At 43.7% G+C, this 17,872-nt stretch overlaps 1 protein-coding gene across 1 annotated transcript in view; it reads left to right on the top strand.

The window, feature by feature from the left end:
• Positions 1–17,872, top strand: part of LOC138453424 (CD109 antigen-like) — a 349,776-nt gene that overhangs the window by 277,661 nt on the left and 54,243 nt on the right. The window contains exon 27 of the mRNA XM_069606257.1: positions 3,229–3,419. Within this exon, the coding sequence (XP_069462358.1) occupies positions 3,229–3,419 (191 nt within the window). The remainder of the gene's footprint in view (positions 1–3,228; positions 3,420–17,872) is intronic.

The following is a 17,872-nucleotide window of genomic DNA, read 5'->3' as shown; positions in this document are numbered from 1 at the left end:
ACAAGCCTCACAGCTTGTGGCCCTTCAAGTGAATCTTATTTTTACAAACATTTATAAAAACATTGTGCAAGACTTTTATTTACCTGCTGAGAAGATCTTCAGCTCCCCTAACCTTGAATTATTTTTTAACCTTTGTTTTATTCCCCAATCTAACCTTTGCACCAAACTCAGTATTGCTCTAAATGTACCAGAGATAAATCAATGTCCACAGTGTCCTAGCTGTTTAAGTCACCTGAGGGTGTAGGAAGTGTCTGTGTGCCATCCCCAGTGGGTATCATCTGATTTAGAGAAACAGAGTGTGTTTGGAAGTAAATACAAGTGTTACATGTTTTGCTCCCTTCTGAATAAGTCTTATATAACTGACTGTTAAATAAATGAATAATTGTTTAATCAAGAAACCTTGAGTCTAAGAGTTTATTTGAATAATTGTCATTGTGAATGTCAGTGTAACCGCCCTACTGCTCACATTGACCCCTCTTGAGATAAGCCTGACTGCTCAGCCACACTACCAACCTGTGTAGTACAGACTTCTACCAAAGGTTGGGTTACGTATTGCCAGGAGGACAAGGTTGCTGTAGTCTCCCAAAGGGTACTGTACACAATCTTGCCTAACACTCCTCTCTTTTAATCTCCATCTCCTTATCGCACTCATCTCTAAAACATCCTTAAGCCACCCCACACTAGACAAAGGAGAACAGGGAGGAGAGCTAGTAGACAAATTAGATGGCATTGAACACATAGTTGCAAAATTGCCAGAGGATCCAATAACCTGGGAACGACTCCCCTGGTAGGAAGGCATGTAGAACAGCCAACAACTCATGGCACAGCACAGCACACTTGCTACTCATCCTTGCTGCTTGTCATTTCCAAAAAACAAAGAACAAAACTCAAAAGGTTGTAACTTCTAATACCGCTGGAAATAACATGACACTGCTCGACTAATCATAACATTGCCTGCAACATGCATACAGTAGCTGGATCCCCGCGTACGTCATGCCTCACCACTAGACCAGGTAATACATTTGAAAGTACTTGCTGCCATCCGCCATTCTCACACAAACCACAATTGGAGCGATAGGAGCCAACACAGCCAGTGCAGGAGGCTAAACACAGCATGAGCAGGAGGATGGCACAAGGGCCTCACCAAGCACAGCACAGCAGGAGAACATCCAGAGATGAACAACATCGACTTGCCCACCACAGCCAACACAGAATGCTGACAAGCCGCACTGCGTGCGCGGGCCCTGAAGCAAGTATGCACAGCACCCCCTTACATCAGCTTCAAACGTTAGCACTATGTCTATGTTAATTATCCCTGATGTCATTTACAGTCTTTTTCCTCGAGGCTGATGTCAGTCTGTTCAGAGGGTATGCATGCGATTGCAGGGCAAACATGTTAAACACAAATTTAAATACACTTATTAAGAGTTTAAAAATAAACAGCAATTTAAAGGTTGTGGGGATGCCCAGGTGGGAGAATGGAAGCAATTACTTTCTCTTGCCCGCCCTTTGCCTTCTCGACAGAATCAACGCCTTAGGTTTATACATCCGGTGAGGCTCTCATGATCTTGTAACTGTAAAATAGATGTTATTTTCAAATGCTACCATCTTTGCTGTCATAAATGGTTTACAAGATTTGATTGCAAGGCAGTACAATATCATATAACAAAAAGGTTTGCTACCCTCAAGCACATTGAAGTTAACCCATATACGCCTTAAAAGAACAAATCATTTAGCAATTTCCATCCGTTAATTTTGACCTCAGCAGTTTAATTTATCCTTCAGTTTGTGAAATAAAGTTTCTCAATTGTCACTTGATGTAATCAATATTCCAATAGGACTTCCAATATCTTAAGATGAACCTCCTGGTCACTATGTGATTGGCACACATTTTCTCAAACGGTACAAACGATGGTCACCAATGTTGATAGTTTCTTAGAAATTATTTCTTTAAAGTAAAGTTGACTCTTCCAAATTTATCAGAACAGACAGATAAAGAAAATGAACTTCAGATTTTAAGGAACCCATAATCCCTGTGACAGTTCCAGAAAGATTTGCTTTTACTCAATCCCAAGGTATACATTTTAGCTGGAGACTCGTACACCCAAATTATACCTTTGAAAAATGATATTCATCTTTAGAGTTTGTGAAATCCTTAAGTTGAGGACATGCCTCAACAGTATGTACCATCGAAAGCTCTTATTGATGCAAGCCCTTTCTTGTGTCTATATATATATATAGTCTCCCCATTTTCTAAATCCAATTGATGTTACAGTCAAGACTATAATAATTCTAAGCCTTTCCTCTAAAGAATATCTGAAATAAAGAGTTGCACCTCAGATAATCCAAAATCATCCTCAAAAGGCTAAAATAGCACAGTTTCACAATGTAATGAAAGTGTTGCTCTGTTGACAAGTATCATGCTTGATTAATGGTTTCAAAGAATGTGGTTAATGCAGCAAGGGATTCCTAATTCCCCAGGCCACCCTAATGGTGTCAGGAGTTATTAACACCCACATTGAAAATGCTGATGTTAAAAGCAGATGCAAGGGAATTGGGTGGGTGGAAGATGTTTTCATTCCTCAGTAAGAGAAAATGTGTGTACACATTTTGAGGTTAAGTTTTGACAGCCGATTACACTGCACAGGCAAAACATAACCACCCTCTGTTTTTATTGTAGCAAACTATTTAAGGAAGGTAGCGATATGCCTTTTTTCTCATTTCATGACTATGGCCACACTGCTTTCTCATATTGCTTGCCAAATCCATTACCAATTATTTTATCACATTTTAGATTTTCTTAGATCCAGCATTTGCAGATAATGGAGAAAAGATAATTATGGATACATATTTCTTTCAATTTGTTGAAGTACATGTAAGGCCACATTTTTCAGCTTTTGCTTTTTAGCTTTTGCCTTACAATCTAAAGGGTTCTGATACTCAACAGTTCTGAAATTGACAGGCCATGTTTGGATAGGAAAATACAAACGCAATCAGCATTATACAGTTGTGGTTTGCTTTCTTACCTTGAAGGAACTTGGTTAAATTGTAACTTTGTTCCCTGCTCCGCTCGTGGATGGAGGCTAGGAGATGAAAAAATAGGCATTGGCAGATTCGCGAACAATCCTTACTTGCAGGGCGGAAAACAGGCTTATTTGTAATGTATACTTAGACTTTTATAACACTATTTCTGCAGGGTCTAATCTATTCAACTAATTTGATTTCCAGATGGAGGAATGTTTTGGTACTCCCCAGCAGCTGGAATAAACAACTATTGGCAGCCACGTTCCTCTGAGATTGAGATGGCTGCATATGCATTGCTCTCTTGTGGACAGCTGAACAGGATCAACGAAGGAATTTCTATCATGAAGTGGCTGAGTCAGCAAAGGAGCCGCCTTGGAGGTTATTCATCTACCCAGGTTAGAAATGTTGCAAAATGGTCAGACTTGAATGGAATCCTGCTTCAGAATATAGGGGCCTTAAGTGTGCCTCTGATTAAGTGCTCATGCTTTTAATTAAGTAACTGCTGGGTCTATTTATTTCAGATTTTAGTGCTGATGCAAGCAGGTTCCTTCTTCACATTATTATTGGGTTCGAGCACTGTGTAGCTGTTACTTCCAAATTAAAGAGCAGTTTTCTCCACAGCAAAGAAAAACACTGGTGTTGTGCAGAGAAACGACACACTACACTATACTACAAATTCCGATGAGCTCTGGAAAACGCAACCTCAAAGCTCACAAGGTATAGCCATATAGATATTGCTCTTCACTGCATATACAGGCATTCATCCCATCAACGGCCTTGATCTGACCTGTAGTTGTCTGACAGCTGATAAAAACAGGTTTTTGACAAGAGGTATTGATAACCAAGATTTTTCATTTATTGGAGCAGTCTGGTCTTTGTAGGCCTAATGCCATTTTAACGTCCATTTATCTAACCTAGGCAAAGATGAAGACTGGGACACGGAGTAAAATTCATAATATGAGACCAGACACCGGACAACTCATGTAGCGTGATCAAATAGAGATGACCTGTATTTAAAATGCGATTTAAGACAGTTACAATAGAAATGAGAAGCAGTTTTATTCAAAAATGAATTTCTTTAAAAGCAATAGGCATGCATGTTTGCATAATCTGTATCAAAATGAGGGAAAAACCAGAGCATGAACAGTAAATGACTAACTGGACTCTCCACATGTTCAAGGAAAATCAGTATTCCTAAACCAATACGCAAGACAAATTCTTGGTGGGGGTACCATGGCATCAGTCGCAACATGGCAACCTTAGCTTGGCACTTCATAGAGATCAAATATTTGAACATCTGTTTGCCAATTTAAGTGTTCCTCATCTGTGATCATGGTTATGCAGCTTTACAGTGGCTGTTACTGGCTGGGGGTGAAGGGGGCACAGTAGCCACAGTCCTAGCCACAGACTGGGGCTACAAGGAACAAGGCTGGTGGAGGGAGGCCATGCACAGGCCAGTGTACAAGGCATAGCCAATGTCCACTTTGGTGGAAAGTGTAGATTGTGGCCATTTCCAATGGCCACGCTGGGAGGATGAAGGGGGTAAGGGAAATCTCAAAGCTCATGACCCACATATTTTGCCAATCTTTAGATGACACAAGGGATCCTGGGCAAGGACTAAATGGAGTTCCCATGGCAGGCTTGCTTTTGGAGTCCCTAGAGCGTGTTTGAAGGCCCTGCCCCAGTCAGGTTATCTAATGGACAGAGGCACAGATCATGCCCAGTTACCCATGAGGTACTTCAGGGATGGAGAGGGAAGGGCAGAAGGCCCTGCCATATCAATGTAGTGATGCCTGATGGGGCCACTGTGTGGTTCAGAAGTCCTTGAGGCAGAGAACAATATCCTGCTTTAGGCAAAGAAGCCATTGGGCATTGGTGCTGGTCATGGACGCACCATTTGGCTAGGCAGTGACCAGGCAAAGAGGCAACCATGCCTCTGAGCACTGATAGTATCATATTTGAAATTAGTTTAAAAAAAAAAAAACAGGTTAAAGGGACATTATAGTTAACCTTTCCCACAAAGAAATATTCAAAATCAGCAAAAAATATAGGGGATGTTATGGTTGCAAATGTCGGCTACATTCAGCAAATGTATTCTTTTATTACTAACCACTCTGCGAAAACGCTAATCTCCACCCTTGTGCTCATCAAACTTGACTATTGCTCTTGCATACTCCCTAGCCTTCTCCTCTACTCCTTCTTCCCTACAAAGTCCTCAATTTTTCTACACACATACTCTACAACCTTTGCAGATACTTCCCACTTCTACATAGTGACAACATGCTGGTTGGCTATGCATGCACAAGTGCTACTTTTTCAAGTTCTTTCTATTCTACAAAGCAAGCAAAGGCCATGCCCTAAAGTAAATGTCTGCTGTCTGTTTACCCATAATTTTGCTCCCTCCAATCCTCCTCTGCGTCCAACCTCACTCTCGCATAGACTCCATGTGCATCCTCTCGCTTCCGCTCTTTCTCCTTACTCGCCTTGCTCCACTCGAACCCGCCTCCCATCACAATCAAAGATCAGCCAACCGTGGATCTCTTCAAATCTCAGTTTACCCTTCACTTTCTTGCTGATGAGGCAGCTCCCTCTGCCCTCTGACCCCATCCTCCCTGTCTGACCCCTCCCCACCCTCTGGTGATGCTTAATAATATAATTTTGTATACTTTTATAGTATTCCGCTTTACTTTGAAGCACTTGCCCCCTTGGGTTAATGTTACCTTTGTAAGTCAATACAGAGGAAGTGTCGCCCCAGGAAATATTTTTATCTTAAGAAAAACATTTTTTAAAATTCTTTTGGGTAGTGGTGGCTTAATAATCAATATAATTCTGCTTAACACTGCCCGTCCAAATCAAAGGCAGACAAACTCCAACTTTTGTGACAATTAAAATTGCACCTTGCAAATTTCAGGTTATTTATTTTACAAAAATAATTAATCAGATCTTAAAGCAAATAGACAGACACCTATACAAATTTAACTTAAGTGCATAATACCATCATTATATACAAAATAATAATGAACATATAAAAAAACGAATGATTGGTTCCAAATATAGAGGATATCAGAAGCAAGTGATAGACCAAGGGAAAGACAATTTATTCTAAGTTTGCAGTCTATATTCTATCAGCATAACTCTTGTTGTTTAACTAACCTCTTGGACGGCCACTGCAAGGCCAGAATACCTAATCATGAGAAAGGATTCTATGTAAAGCATATATGTGTTCACTGTGTAGCCATACTACTGCGTTCTGAAAGTGCTCCACAGGGGGCTGTACCTTTCGGCTGATGAATATTCGTGCTCCGCCTTCCTCAGGACCAAACAGTAAAAGGAGTCCCCTGAGGACCAAAAAATTAAAGAAAATATGATCACTGTATTTTATGGTTAGCTGGATGAAACCACTGTGATCTTGTCTAAAATGTGCACCCTATGCCCAGAGAAAAGTTCCTAGTGAGTCCTCCACCAAAATTAAGAAAAGGACACCATGGTCAAAAATAATACTAAGTCTTGTGATTGGTTTCTCTATATAGTAGGTGAGATGACACCATTTTTGTTGAACTCACCTTCTAATGTTTGGGTGATGCTGCTTTGTAGAGGAGAGGAACCTAAACCTCTCTTGTCATTAACATGGTTAGATAAGTAGCATGCCAGTCATAAAGGACATCACTTAAAATCTGTAATTTAAGAAAAAGGATTAAGAAGGGATAAAAACGGACTGGCCATGAACACAAACCAACATCTCCATCTGCCAGTAGAATGGCGCCTACCTTCAGTAGAGCCACAGACAAGGATATCAGTAGGGAGACGCACTTCACCCTTCTATGTGAGCAATCTCTGTCTTGTGTCTGTGGATGACTCTATTGAATAACTTGCCTGTGAGCCTGTAAGTGATAATGAAGCAAACGCCATATGTTGCAGGTCCAATATAGACATTATAAGTTAGAGGATTTGTTAGGGAGAATTCTCAGAAATGTGCTAATTCCCTTCTAACTTGGATACCGCCAACTCCTTTGCTGGACTTTAGGACTTTTAATTTGTAACCTGGAGAGTGAGACCTTTTTCCCACTCTCATGTTTTTCTGTGATTGGACTGTTTCTTTTGACTTTGGAGTTTGACAAACTCCAGAGGCATCATCTTTGCATTGTGATACACAGCACCTTCAGTGCAGTGGCACAGGGAAGTCTCTTAGATTTCCCCAAGTGTTAAATACCTTCTCTTGGTGAAACTTTCCAAGAGCAGTGACGTGAAATTGACTTTACTTACATTTTGTAACTTTCCAGATCCAGCACACACAGCCCTTATCTTCACCCGAGTGGATTCCTGCCTCTGTCATTCCTACGCAGGCCTACTCCTCCTTTGAATGCCTCGTCTGCAGGCTCTCTCTCTCCTAGCCATTCCCTTAATGTGGCTACTATCTATCGGCCACCTGCTCAGATTTCCCCCTTCCTCTCTGAGTGGGCGGACCTCTCCTCCTCACTCCTGGCCTCGACCACTAAACTTCTTCTTCTTGGTGACTTCAACATCCACTTGGATGTCTCCTGTCCTCCCTCTGGACTCTTTCGCGACCTCTGCGACTCTCTCTCACTCACTATTCTCCCCTCTGGCCCGACTCACTCTGCAGGGCACACTGGATGTTCTGATCTCCTCAGACCTTCCCCTTTATATCCCTATCACCACTCCTCTCTCCTGAAGTGATCACTTTCTCCTTTCTTCCCAGCTCACCCTCGCTACCCCTCAGGCCAAGCCTCTTCCTTTACTGCCATCCACCTTCTCGTTCATCCGACCCATGAAGCGCGTATCAGTTGAGGCTTTCGCCACCACTTTCTCAACCCCCCCTTTGGCTGACTCTCACCCTGACACAGCCATCTCCACGCTCCACTCTGCTATATCTGATACTCTTGATATCCTTGCCCCTGCCATGAGGATCTGCCTGAAGCCCAAAGCCAAGTGCAACTCCTGGTACGACTCAGACCATGCAACCCTTAAACGCAATTGCAGGGTGGCAGAGAGGAAATGGCGTGCTTCTTGTACATCCTCAGGCAAACTGGCCTGCCGCCTGCTCCAAAGGCAATACCGGCTCTCTGTCCTCACCAAGAAGAGAGCTCATATCCAAGCCCGCGTCTCAGCGGCAGCTAACAACTCGGCTGAACTTTTTAAAATCTGCAAGGAACTGGCCAATCCTGCTGCAGTCTCTACCTCTCCTTTCCCTTCCCAGGCCCTCTGCATGGCGCTGGCTTCTCACTACATCTCTAAAACTCAGGGCATTCTGTCCTCACTCTCCTCCTCTCCACCCCTCCCGCTACTCCTTGCTCTTCCTCTGGCCTTTCTTTGGGCACCCCGCCTCCTTCCTTCTCTAGCTTTCCCCTGTTCTCCGCCAATGAGATTTCTAGACCAGTCCGATCTATGAAAGTCTCGTCAAGACAGGTTCACCCCTGTTCCTCCAAAACCATCAAGGACCACATTGACACCCTGACTCCTACCCTGGCTGACTTCTGCAACCACTCCTTCACCAGTGGAGTCTTCCCATCCCCCTGAAGAACTCCCTTGTGCGCCCTCTTCTTAAAAAAACCCTCTGCTGACCCCTCTTGCCCAGCTAACTATCGCCCAATTTCGTTCACTCCCTTCCTGGGCAAGCTCCTGGAGAAATTGGCCATCTCCCAGCTTAATCTCCACACTGAATCTGTTGGCTGATTTCATGACCATCAGTCTGGCTTCAGAGCTGCCAGAAGCACGGAAACTGCTCTCCTGAACATCCGTGAAGACCTGCTCTCCAACCTTGACTCCAACACCCCCTGTGTCCTCATCTTGCTTGATCTCTCTTCTGCCTTTGACACTGTCAACCATGCCATCCTGCTAAATTGTCTCTGTGATAACCTTGGTATCACCAGTCAGGCACTGGCGTGGCTGACTTCCTTGAACCCTCTGACCAACCCTCCCAGGTCCAACTTGGGTCCTTCCTCTCAGCTATCTTTTTCTCTACCTGTGGTTTCCCCCAGGGGTCTAACCTCTCTCCCTGGCTTTTCAACCTCTACCTGGCACTTCTTGCCCACTGCATTGCCGCTTTCTGCCCCAACTTTCAGTGCTATGCAGATGACAGTCAGCTCAAATTCAGGCTACCTTCAGCCTCCTCTTCTCCTTCCCTCAACTCTGACTGTCTGACTGCTATCCAGGAGTGGTGTGCTGCGAATGACCTCTGCCTTAATGCCAGTAAGACTGGGATTCTCCTCATAAGAACACCCACTCCCTCATTACCTGTCACACTCTGGCCGGCCTCCCTTGGCCCTCCTCCTGCTCCCACCTCTGTGGCAAAAAACCTTGGTGTCATCTTCGATGCCACACTCTCCTTCTCTCCTCACATCTCTGATGTCTCCAAGAAGTCACACTACCAACTCCACCTCCTCAGAGGTATTCTTCCTTTCCTCTTCTTCCCCAGAAACTCACGGTCTCCAGAGCTCTGATTCTCTCTAGGCTAGACTACTGCAACAGCCTCTATCTAAATCTGCCTGCCTCTACTCTCCGCCCTCTGCAACTCATCTGAAACAGGACTGCAAGACTTATCCTTGGTCTCAAGCACAGGGATCATATCTCTCCAGGACTGAAATCTCTGCACTGGCTCCCAGTGGCTTCAAGGATTAAGTTCAAAACCCTTTGGATTGTCCACAAGGCCTTTTGGGGACTGAGGCCCCAATATCTGCAACTCTCTCTTCCTGAATATCTCCCTTCTCGAGCTCTTCACTCATCCGCCTCCAACTCCCTCAGGGTCAGTTGCTTCACCAAGCAATGAGTTGGTGGTAGATCTCTTTCTTCGGCTGGTGCCTCCCTCTGGAACAGCCTCCCTGCCTCCCTGAAACATGAGGAGAACCTCTTCGGTTCCGGAAGCTCCTTAAAACCCTCCTCTTTGCTTCTGCTTTCTCCCCCCCTCTCCCCTGCTGAAGTCTTGCTGTACTGTTACTGCAGGGTTACCTGGGCACCCATCTGATTTTTGGGCCAATGCCCTTCCAGTTGCACGCCTGCACTGCCTCCCTGGCAACCCCTGCACCTGAGGACTGTGTCTGTATCCCCACAGTCCCCCCACCTGCACTTGTTCTGCTCTCACCCTGCACTTGACACCAGCTGGCCGTTCTTTTATTCATCTTGTTATTTATTATCCTATGTACTGCACTTTCCCTCCCCCAACCCCCTTCACTTTCCTTTCCCACCGTCCCCTGCACTTGCTCGATCTGAATGACACCTGGACTAGTAGGATCTTTGTCTGTCTTCCCTCTGTTCCCCCTCCCTTGCCTCGTCGCACCTTGAAACACATGTGTATAGGCGCGTTATAAATGCCATATCATATTATACTGGAGGGGTTACTTTGTATCCCCTTTGTTGAGTTTCACATGTAACATGTTTGTTACCCTTTCTGCAATTAATGGCTGGTGGCAGTGGTTTACTTTTTATTACCATTGTGTTTTTACCGCGGACTGCGTTCGCAGTAAGGCACCCATGGGAGCCCTTTTTGTCAAATTGGCCCGATCTTCTTCTTTTTTCACCATTTCTTGTTGGAAAGGACCTTCATGAGATTTTCTCTGCATGCCAAACCAGGTTTGGTCCCTTTGTTCATTTTGCCTTTGGCGAGATTCATGAGTGAAGCCCGCCTCTGGCTCCAGTATGTCTGGCAGGGACAGGAAGTGAGGGAGGTGTGCCGAAACCCCCTGTGCTTAATCCCCTTGGTTACAATAATGCACCCAAAGGTGATTGGCCGGCTGTCCAGCAAGGACAGCCACCCTGCTGTGTGATTGACAGCTAGGCTGGAATGAATGGGAGAAACCTGCATAATCGGTGAGGCTTTTTGGCTTGGAAGGCAGAGTCGACCACTGGACGAAAGAATCCGAAGAAGAATTTGGAAGAGACGCTTGATGCAACTTCTGGACTGATGGTTTGCCCGATGAAGCCCTTCTGCTGTCCTGAAGCTCCGATTTTGTTTAGACTAGAGAAGCACTGCAAGGACGACTTCTCCCCTTGGGTTGGTCGGACCAATCAACCCCAAAGTGAACTCGTTTGGACATCCTGTCAGAGCTGGCTGTACTTCTGCTGCTGCTGCTGGAACCGAAGTGCTAGGGAGAGGAACACCAAACCGAGTGGATTGCTTTTAAGTCAGACCCGAGTGCCAGGAAGATCCTCTGGACTTGCCTGAAGCAGGACTGAACAAGCCTGAGCCACCTCAACAGAGGGCTGGACCCCAGATGCGAGTAAAGTCTAAAGTGGTATCCAAGAACGGCGGTGTTGCTATTTGCTGTCAGGAAGGTAGAAACATTAAACCACTGCCACAAGCCATTAAATGAAGTGAACGTAACATAAAAAATGTTAGATGAATAACCCCCCAGTACTACGACATAAGATGGGGGTACTGCACCTACATGGAAAAAACAGGTAAGTAAAGTCAATTTCACTTTACTACTCTTGGGAACAGTAGTTCACCCAAGAGAAGTTATTTATACCTTATGAGAAATCCAAAGGACTTCTTTGTGACACTGCACTGAAGGTGCTGTGTGTCACCATACAAAAGTAGATTCCTATGGAGTTTGTCAGACTACAAAAACAAAGAAAACACAGAGTCTGAATCATATCAAAAATACATGAGAGAGTGAGAAAAAGGTCTCACTCACTCAAGGATAAAAATTAAAAGTCCTAAAATCCAGCAAAAGAGCTTAGGGTCTCTAAGGTCGAAGGGGATTAGCACAGAAATGGCAGCACCCCTGGCCTTAGATTGGTCCATTGGAAATGTCTGCTGGTGTACGGACTCTCAAAGGGAAACAGTGTTTTACCCAGGTATGCGAATCAAGCGCTTAATTAACTGAGCTATGTTAAAAACATTACAGATGGCAAAATAAGTTGGGGGTTGGGACAGTTATACAGGTATATTGTATAACTATTGATAGGGTTCATGGATAGCAGGCCACATTATTGCCTCTGAAAGCAATCTATCATTGGAGGAATCTGGCTCATGTGCTGAGAGACATACATTAGATCAGCACAATGTTAGGCAGAATTGCATGCAGTGCCCTCTGGGAGCAACATTTAGGACTACCGGTGTAAGCAAGACCAACCTTTGGTATAAGTCTGTACCACACAGTTTGTTGGTAGCGAGCTGAGCAGCCAGGCTTTATCTCAAGAGTGAATGTGAGCAGTACAAGTAGTTACACAAAGGACTTTCAATCACAGTGGTTCAAGTAGACACTTATACTCAAGGTTTCTTGGTAAAACACATTAATTTATAAACACAATCATTTGTAAAACATTTCACTAGCAGAAGGCAACTTAATTTTTTTATTTTATTTTGCATTTTTAAAGCGCTCACACAGCCCGCGGGCATCGAGGTGCTGTTACAGGAATTGTTTGTTTTTTCAGTTGCGTAATTGTTTTGTTTTTTTTGTTGTCTTAGTTGCGTATTTATAACGCACTTAAACACCCGGAGGTTTCTAAGCGCGGACCCGGGGATCGAATCTGTGTTGCTTCGTGTCATCTTGCTTCTAAGGCACGCACGTTGCCGTTAAGCTATCCTCCCGGGACTTAATATTATAAACAAATACACTTCAATACGAAACTGTAAGCTTTTGAGGCAGTTTGAGCTCCCCTGAAATAGGAGCAAAATGGCAGTTCAATTACTTAGCAGTGAGCAAAAAGGAACAAAAGTAAGTTGAATAGATTATATGTACTTTCAAGGCAGTGCAAATAGTTTAGTTCACCAGAATAGTTAATTCCAAGTCAATAAGCCAGGCCAAAGTCAATCGGCTAATGTTCTCGATAGGAAGGAGCAGTTCTGGTATCAAACGGTAAAGACTTTGCAAAAATTCTTAGAAGTAGTTTAGGCGTGCATTTGGACAAGTGCTTTGGCCAAGTGTTTTGGCTACTGTCTCGCTGCTGTCTCGCTGGCAGCTGCCGAGTACTTCGTTTCAGCGGATTTCAGCGGTTTTCAACGTGAGCGAGCCGAGGCGAGATTGGCTCAACCCACACGGACAATATCACCAAGCTGATTGGCTGCGTTTAATCCTCCCCCCCACCCGGAACTATACAAAAGCACTGCTCGTGCACATTTGTGCGTGCACATTTGGACAAGTGCTTTGGTGAAGTGTTTTGGCTACTGTCTCGCTGCTGTCTCGCTGGCTGCTACCGAGTACTTCGTTTCAGCGGATTTCAGCGGTTTTCAATGTGAGCGAGCCGAGGCGAGATTGGCTCAACCCACACGGACAATATCAGCAAGCTGATTGGCTGGTATGCGCTGTATGAACTGTGCTTACTGAACTTGCTATTGGCCCATTGGCCATTGCTAGCCATAACGGCAATTCTAGTGATACTTTCTTTTTTCTTTTTAGCGTTTAACCCTCCCTCCCACCCGGAACTATATAAAAGCACCGCGCGTGCGCATTTGTGTGCGCGCATTTGGACAAGTGCTTTGGTGAAGTGGTTTGGCTACTGTCTCGCTGCTGTCTCGCTGGCTGCTGCCGAGTACTTCGTTTCAGCGGATTTTAGTGCTTTTCAACATGAGCGAGGCGAGATTGGCTCAACCCACACAGACAATATCAGCAAGCTGATTGGCTGGTATGCGCTGTATGAACTGTGCTTACTGAACTTGCTATTGCCCCATAGAAGGCCCATTGGCCATTGCTAGCCGTAACGGCAATTCTAGTGATACTTTCTTTTTTCTTTTTAGCGTTTAACCATCCCCCCACTCGGAACTATACAAAAGCACTGCGCGTGCACATTTGTGCGCGCGCATTTGGACAAGTGCTTTGGTGAAGTGTTTTGGCTACTGTCTCGCTGTCTAGCGAGTCAGCGTGGGAGTGGGGAGCTGTATTTTGGTATTTTATTTCACTTTTATGTTATCTTATGTTAATTTGTTCTTCGTTATTTGGGTTCTAGCTCATTAGTGTCTTTAAATGTGCTTGGCATTTTTATTATTATTTATTTATACCTCGGTGAGCTCATGCTAACGAGGCAATATTAATTGGAAGCTGGGTGAAAACTAACAACTTATTTATTTATTTGTTTACTTATTTATTTCATTGTCGAGTTGCCACGGTGGTTGAATGAAACATTATACTTTGACTAGCGATATGCCACCCATATCAGTCTTAAGGGCGAAAATTGATGCACCATGCCGCAACAACAACGGGAAACCCCTTTTGCAAAGTCGCCTAACTGCTCTGTTACCGAGTGCAGGACGCGCAATAGCTAAGCGTTCGGCCTCAGTGTCTCAAGATATCAGATTATGCCCCACTGTCAGTTTAGTTCCTCATGGTGAGTGCAATGGTGACTCTGTCCCCCATAGCCCTCAAACTGTTCCTCTGGTGGCAAAGGTGGCAGGTCAGCAAATGACTCACATGAGTGATGATACCACAAATATCCAGAGTATGGGAAATGTCGTTGCAGTTACTGAAAGCGAATCAAATGGTGCTCTCACAGACACCACGATAATTGCTGCCTGCCTTACTGAAGATACGCGGCCATTGCCGACTGATTTGCCGAATGATAGGATGCTGCAGCCGGTACTGTGCTCTGTTTTGGCGCAACAAAAATTAAGGCAAGCTCATGCCCATTTAACTATGATAGGGGAAATCGAGGAGGAGGACATTGAATTTATGAATCTTTCCAATAAAAACCAAGAAGAAAGTAATGAAGTGCTATATATATGCTCGAATACTGGAGACTTAATTCAGCTGGAAGAAGGTGATAGAAATCACTCAAAAACTGATATAGAAGCCTTATCACCAGTTCTGTCCAATTTTGATGACCAAAAAGTGGAGGCACCAAGAACATCCAGAGACAAGGAAAATCCCACTGCTGAATATGTAGAGGAATCAGTTTCATTCATAGCCCCCACACCAAGGCAATTCAGGTTTGAGCCAGGTGCTCGGGACTCTGAATTTTTTATTAATTCCATCAATAAAGATAGGAGTTCCTTCCCAGAAGCCCCCGCCCTGAATAATACCCTTACTGCCATGAACACGGCACTATTGGCTGTTGCTAAACTCTATGAGATATTGGATACAAAGGTTATCAAACAAACTGAATATATTGAGCAACTGTTACTACTGATATCAACTAATGGGCCCCAATCTCAAGAGGGCTTGCAAGCTCATGAGTCGGAGTTGGACTGTGTCAAAATCTTAAAGCCAGTTTCAACTCAAACATTGGCAAACAACCCCTTGCCAACACAGCAGACCACAGAGTTAGGTGCACACTGCACAGCGATTGTAGAGCAATGTGCTCCTAGTAAAATGGCTAACACAGAAACAGTGGGGGAGGTTGATATTAATCCTGAACTCCCTGAGGTGGAGGTGGACATGTTTAACCCTACAGTCACCACAAAACCAGTGGCCTCGCAACAAACAGAGACAAATCTGCCTGTGCGAGAGATGATCTGTACAAACATATTTGAAGTTTTTGGTGCTGTTGGATGTAAATCTAAAACTTCAAGAGCAAGTAAAAAACGGAAAATTCTGGTGGCAAAATCACAGACCTCTAACTCGAGGCCAATGAGGGCAAAAAACTGAAGAAAACTTTGGTAGGGAATCTGTCAAAAGTAAACATAGACCAGTCTAGCTTGAATCCTTTTAAGTCCATTACACATGCACAGGAGGACGATCAGAGTATTGTACCAGGGTAGCCATACAAACCACTGGACAATTTGGCAAGGTTGGTAACAGCCATTGATAACCAACAGGTTCTTCAGAAAAACTTGCCGGAGGTAGTTGCCCCTACTGAATCAGTTGTGGTCATTGAGGCAGTAAGTGTGAACCCTGAGCAGAATACCAACGTTCCGGGCTTATCTGCGATGGCAGCTATTCAGAAGCAGATACAAAGTTCAACTGAATCCTACATGAAGCTCCAGCCCACCCAATCAGAAAAGATAACATCGTCTGAGAAACTCATTCTACAGCAGAGAAAGAACCCAGCTCAACCTACTACTGCCCAGGACGACAATCCAAACACTGCCCAAAAGGCAAGTGCGATTGACCATATAGACCAGATTTCTATACCCACTGAAGCGTCTAAGAAAACTGATACTCATACCGTTGACTTGCGAGAGGAGATCAGAGTTTCGGTTGAGGCATATTTGGCACAGAATGCCAATTTATACTCAACTAACAGCTACTTACGTCAACCAATGCAAGCGATAAGTCCCCTCCTCAAACACAATGTCAGTCTCTAGACAAGAGATACGTGATGAAATCAAAGCATCTATTGAAGCTTATGTCATGCAGACAAATGCCACCAATCAAAACGTCATGTCACTGCATCCTACAGAAAAAAGATATCCATCATTAATGCCATTACTAAAGGGACCCCAATTATCCATTCCCAATAATCAGGATAAGTGGGTTCCAACTCCTGCTAGAACGTCAAACCATGCAAAAGAGAGATCTGCTCAAACCAAAGAAAAAAAAGACCAGACTCACCATTGTTTAATTATCAAGTGTCGGGATTTACCATACAAAAAATACGACTTGAACCGTACAAGCGTGCTAAACATCTGTGCCAAAATTCCTGCCCTAGCTGCTATAACAATGGTAGACATTGACCAGATCGAATTCATTAATCATACCAACCTGACCTCGGCACGGTTGTATATACGGTCAGCTTTGGTAGCAGATACACTTTGGCAAGCAAGAATGACATTATTTGATATCGGGTTCATCTTAATACAAGAAATACCCTCTGGTGTTCCAATGATACAAGGACACGTGTCACAAATCTTTATGTCAACTCGTAATGGCTCATCTCAGCCAGGTTTAGCAGATCAAGTGAAGTCTGCATAACTATGCACAGATACAAAATCCATAAGTTTAATTTCCTGGAATACAAGGGGGCATATACATTTAAACTCCATCTCCACCGGGGAATTAGCTGACATTTATATCATAGCCCTCCAGGAAACCTGGCTCCTGTTACCTCCTATTTGGGATGTGCATGTAATTTTGTTCACATCAGCAGAAAAAAGTAGGTTTGTTGATAGCGGTCAAAAAAACTAGCGGATTTCAAACCAAGGTTTGCCAGTCTCCATCATCATCCTTTCAAGTGGTCAAATTGTCTAACAGTAATCAAAAGATGGCCATAGTAAATATATATTGGAGCATTAACACACTAAAATCTGATATTTTCTTTGATCAACTTGTTAATGTATTGGATACCTTAGTATCAGATGTTGGACTAATGTATATCATTATACTGGGTGATCTTAATCTACATCTTATTTCGAATGTGGACGCTGAATTAGCAGTTAATGAATTGACCTGGTCCACAATTATGGCAGAACGAAATTTTGTTATAATGAATGGAAATATGCGGGGAGACATACCAGCGCAGGTGACATGGCAAAGAGGCTCTCAGCATGCTATCCTAAACTATATATACATCAATGCTTCTGTCTTTAATTGTGTCGAAACGCTGGAGGCATTACACACTGACTTAAGTGATCATAATAAGTTAAAGTTATCATTTCAGATTGTGGAGACGAAACAACACTGACAATAAATCCAAATATATCAGAAGTAACAGTAAACAGCCGGGGTAAGAGATTGAAGTGGACCCGAGCTAAACTACGAGTCCTTGATCAAAATCTAGAAAAAATATACCGATGCACTGGAATGGTCAATGATGATTATACACTTGCCATGCAGATGTTCAAACAAACCAACAGAGGCGAAAATTCTATCAAACATGAGCATATCTATGTTTTTGATTGGATATCAAGCATAAGAAAGCGGATCTAGGGCGAGAAATTCGGCAGTTGCTGATGTCGGTCACAATAGACTCAGCAACAAAAATTAAATTCCTGAAAAAGCAATATAAAAGGTGGCTTAAA

This window comes from Ambystoma mexicanum, chromosome 4p, assembly GCF_040938575.1.
Source record: "Ambystoma mexicanum isolate Mex_15411 chromosome 4p, UKY_AmexF1_1, whole genome shotgun sequence".
Lineage (NCBI taxonomy): Eukaryota > Metazoa > Chordata > Amphibia > Caudata > Ambystomatidae > Ambystoma > Ambystoma mexicanum.
This window is presented reverse-complemented; position numbering and strand designations above follow the sequence as displayed.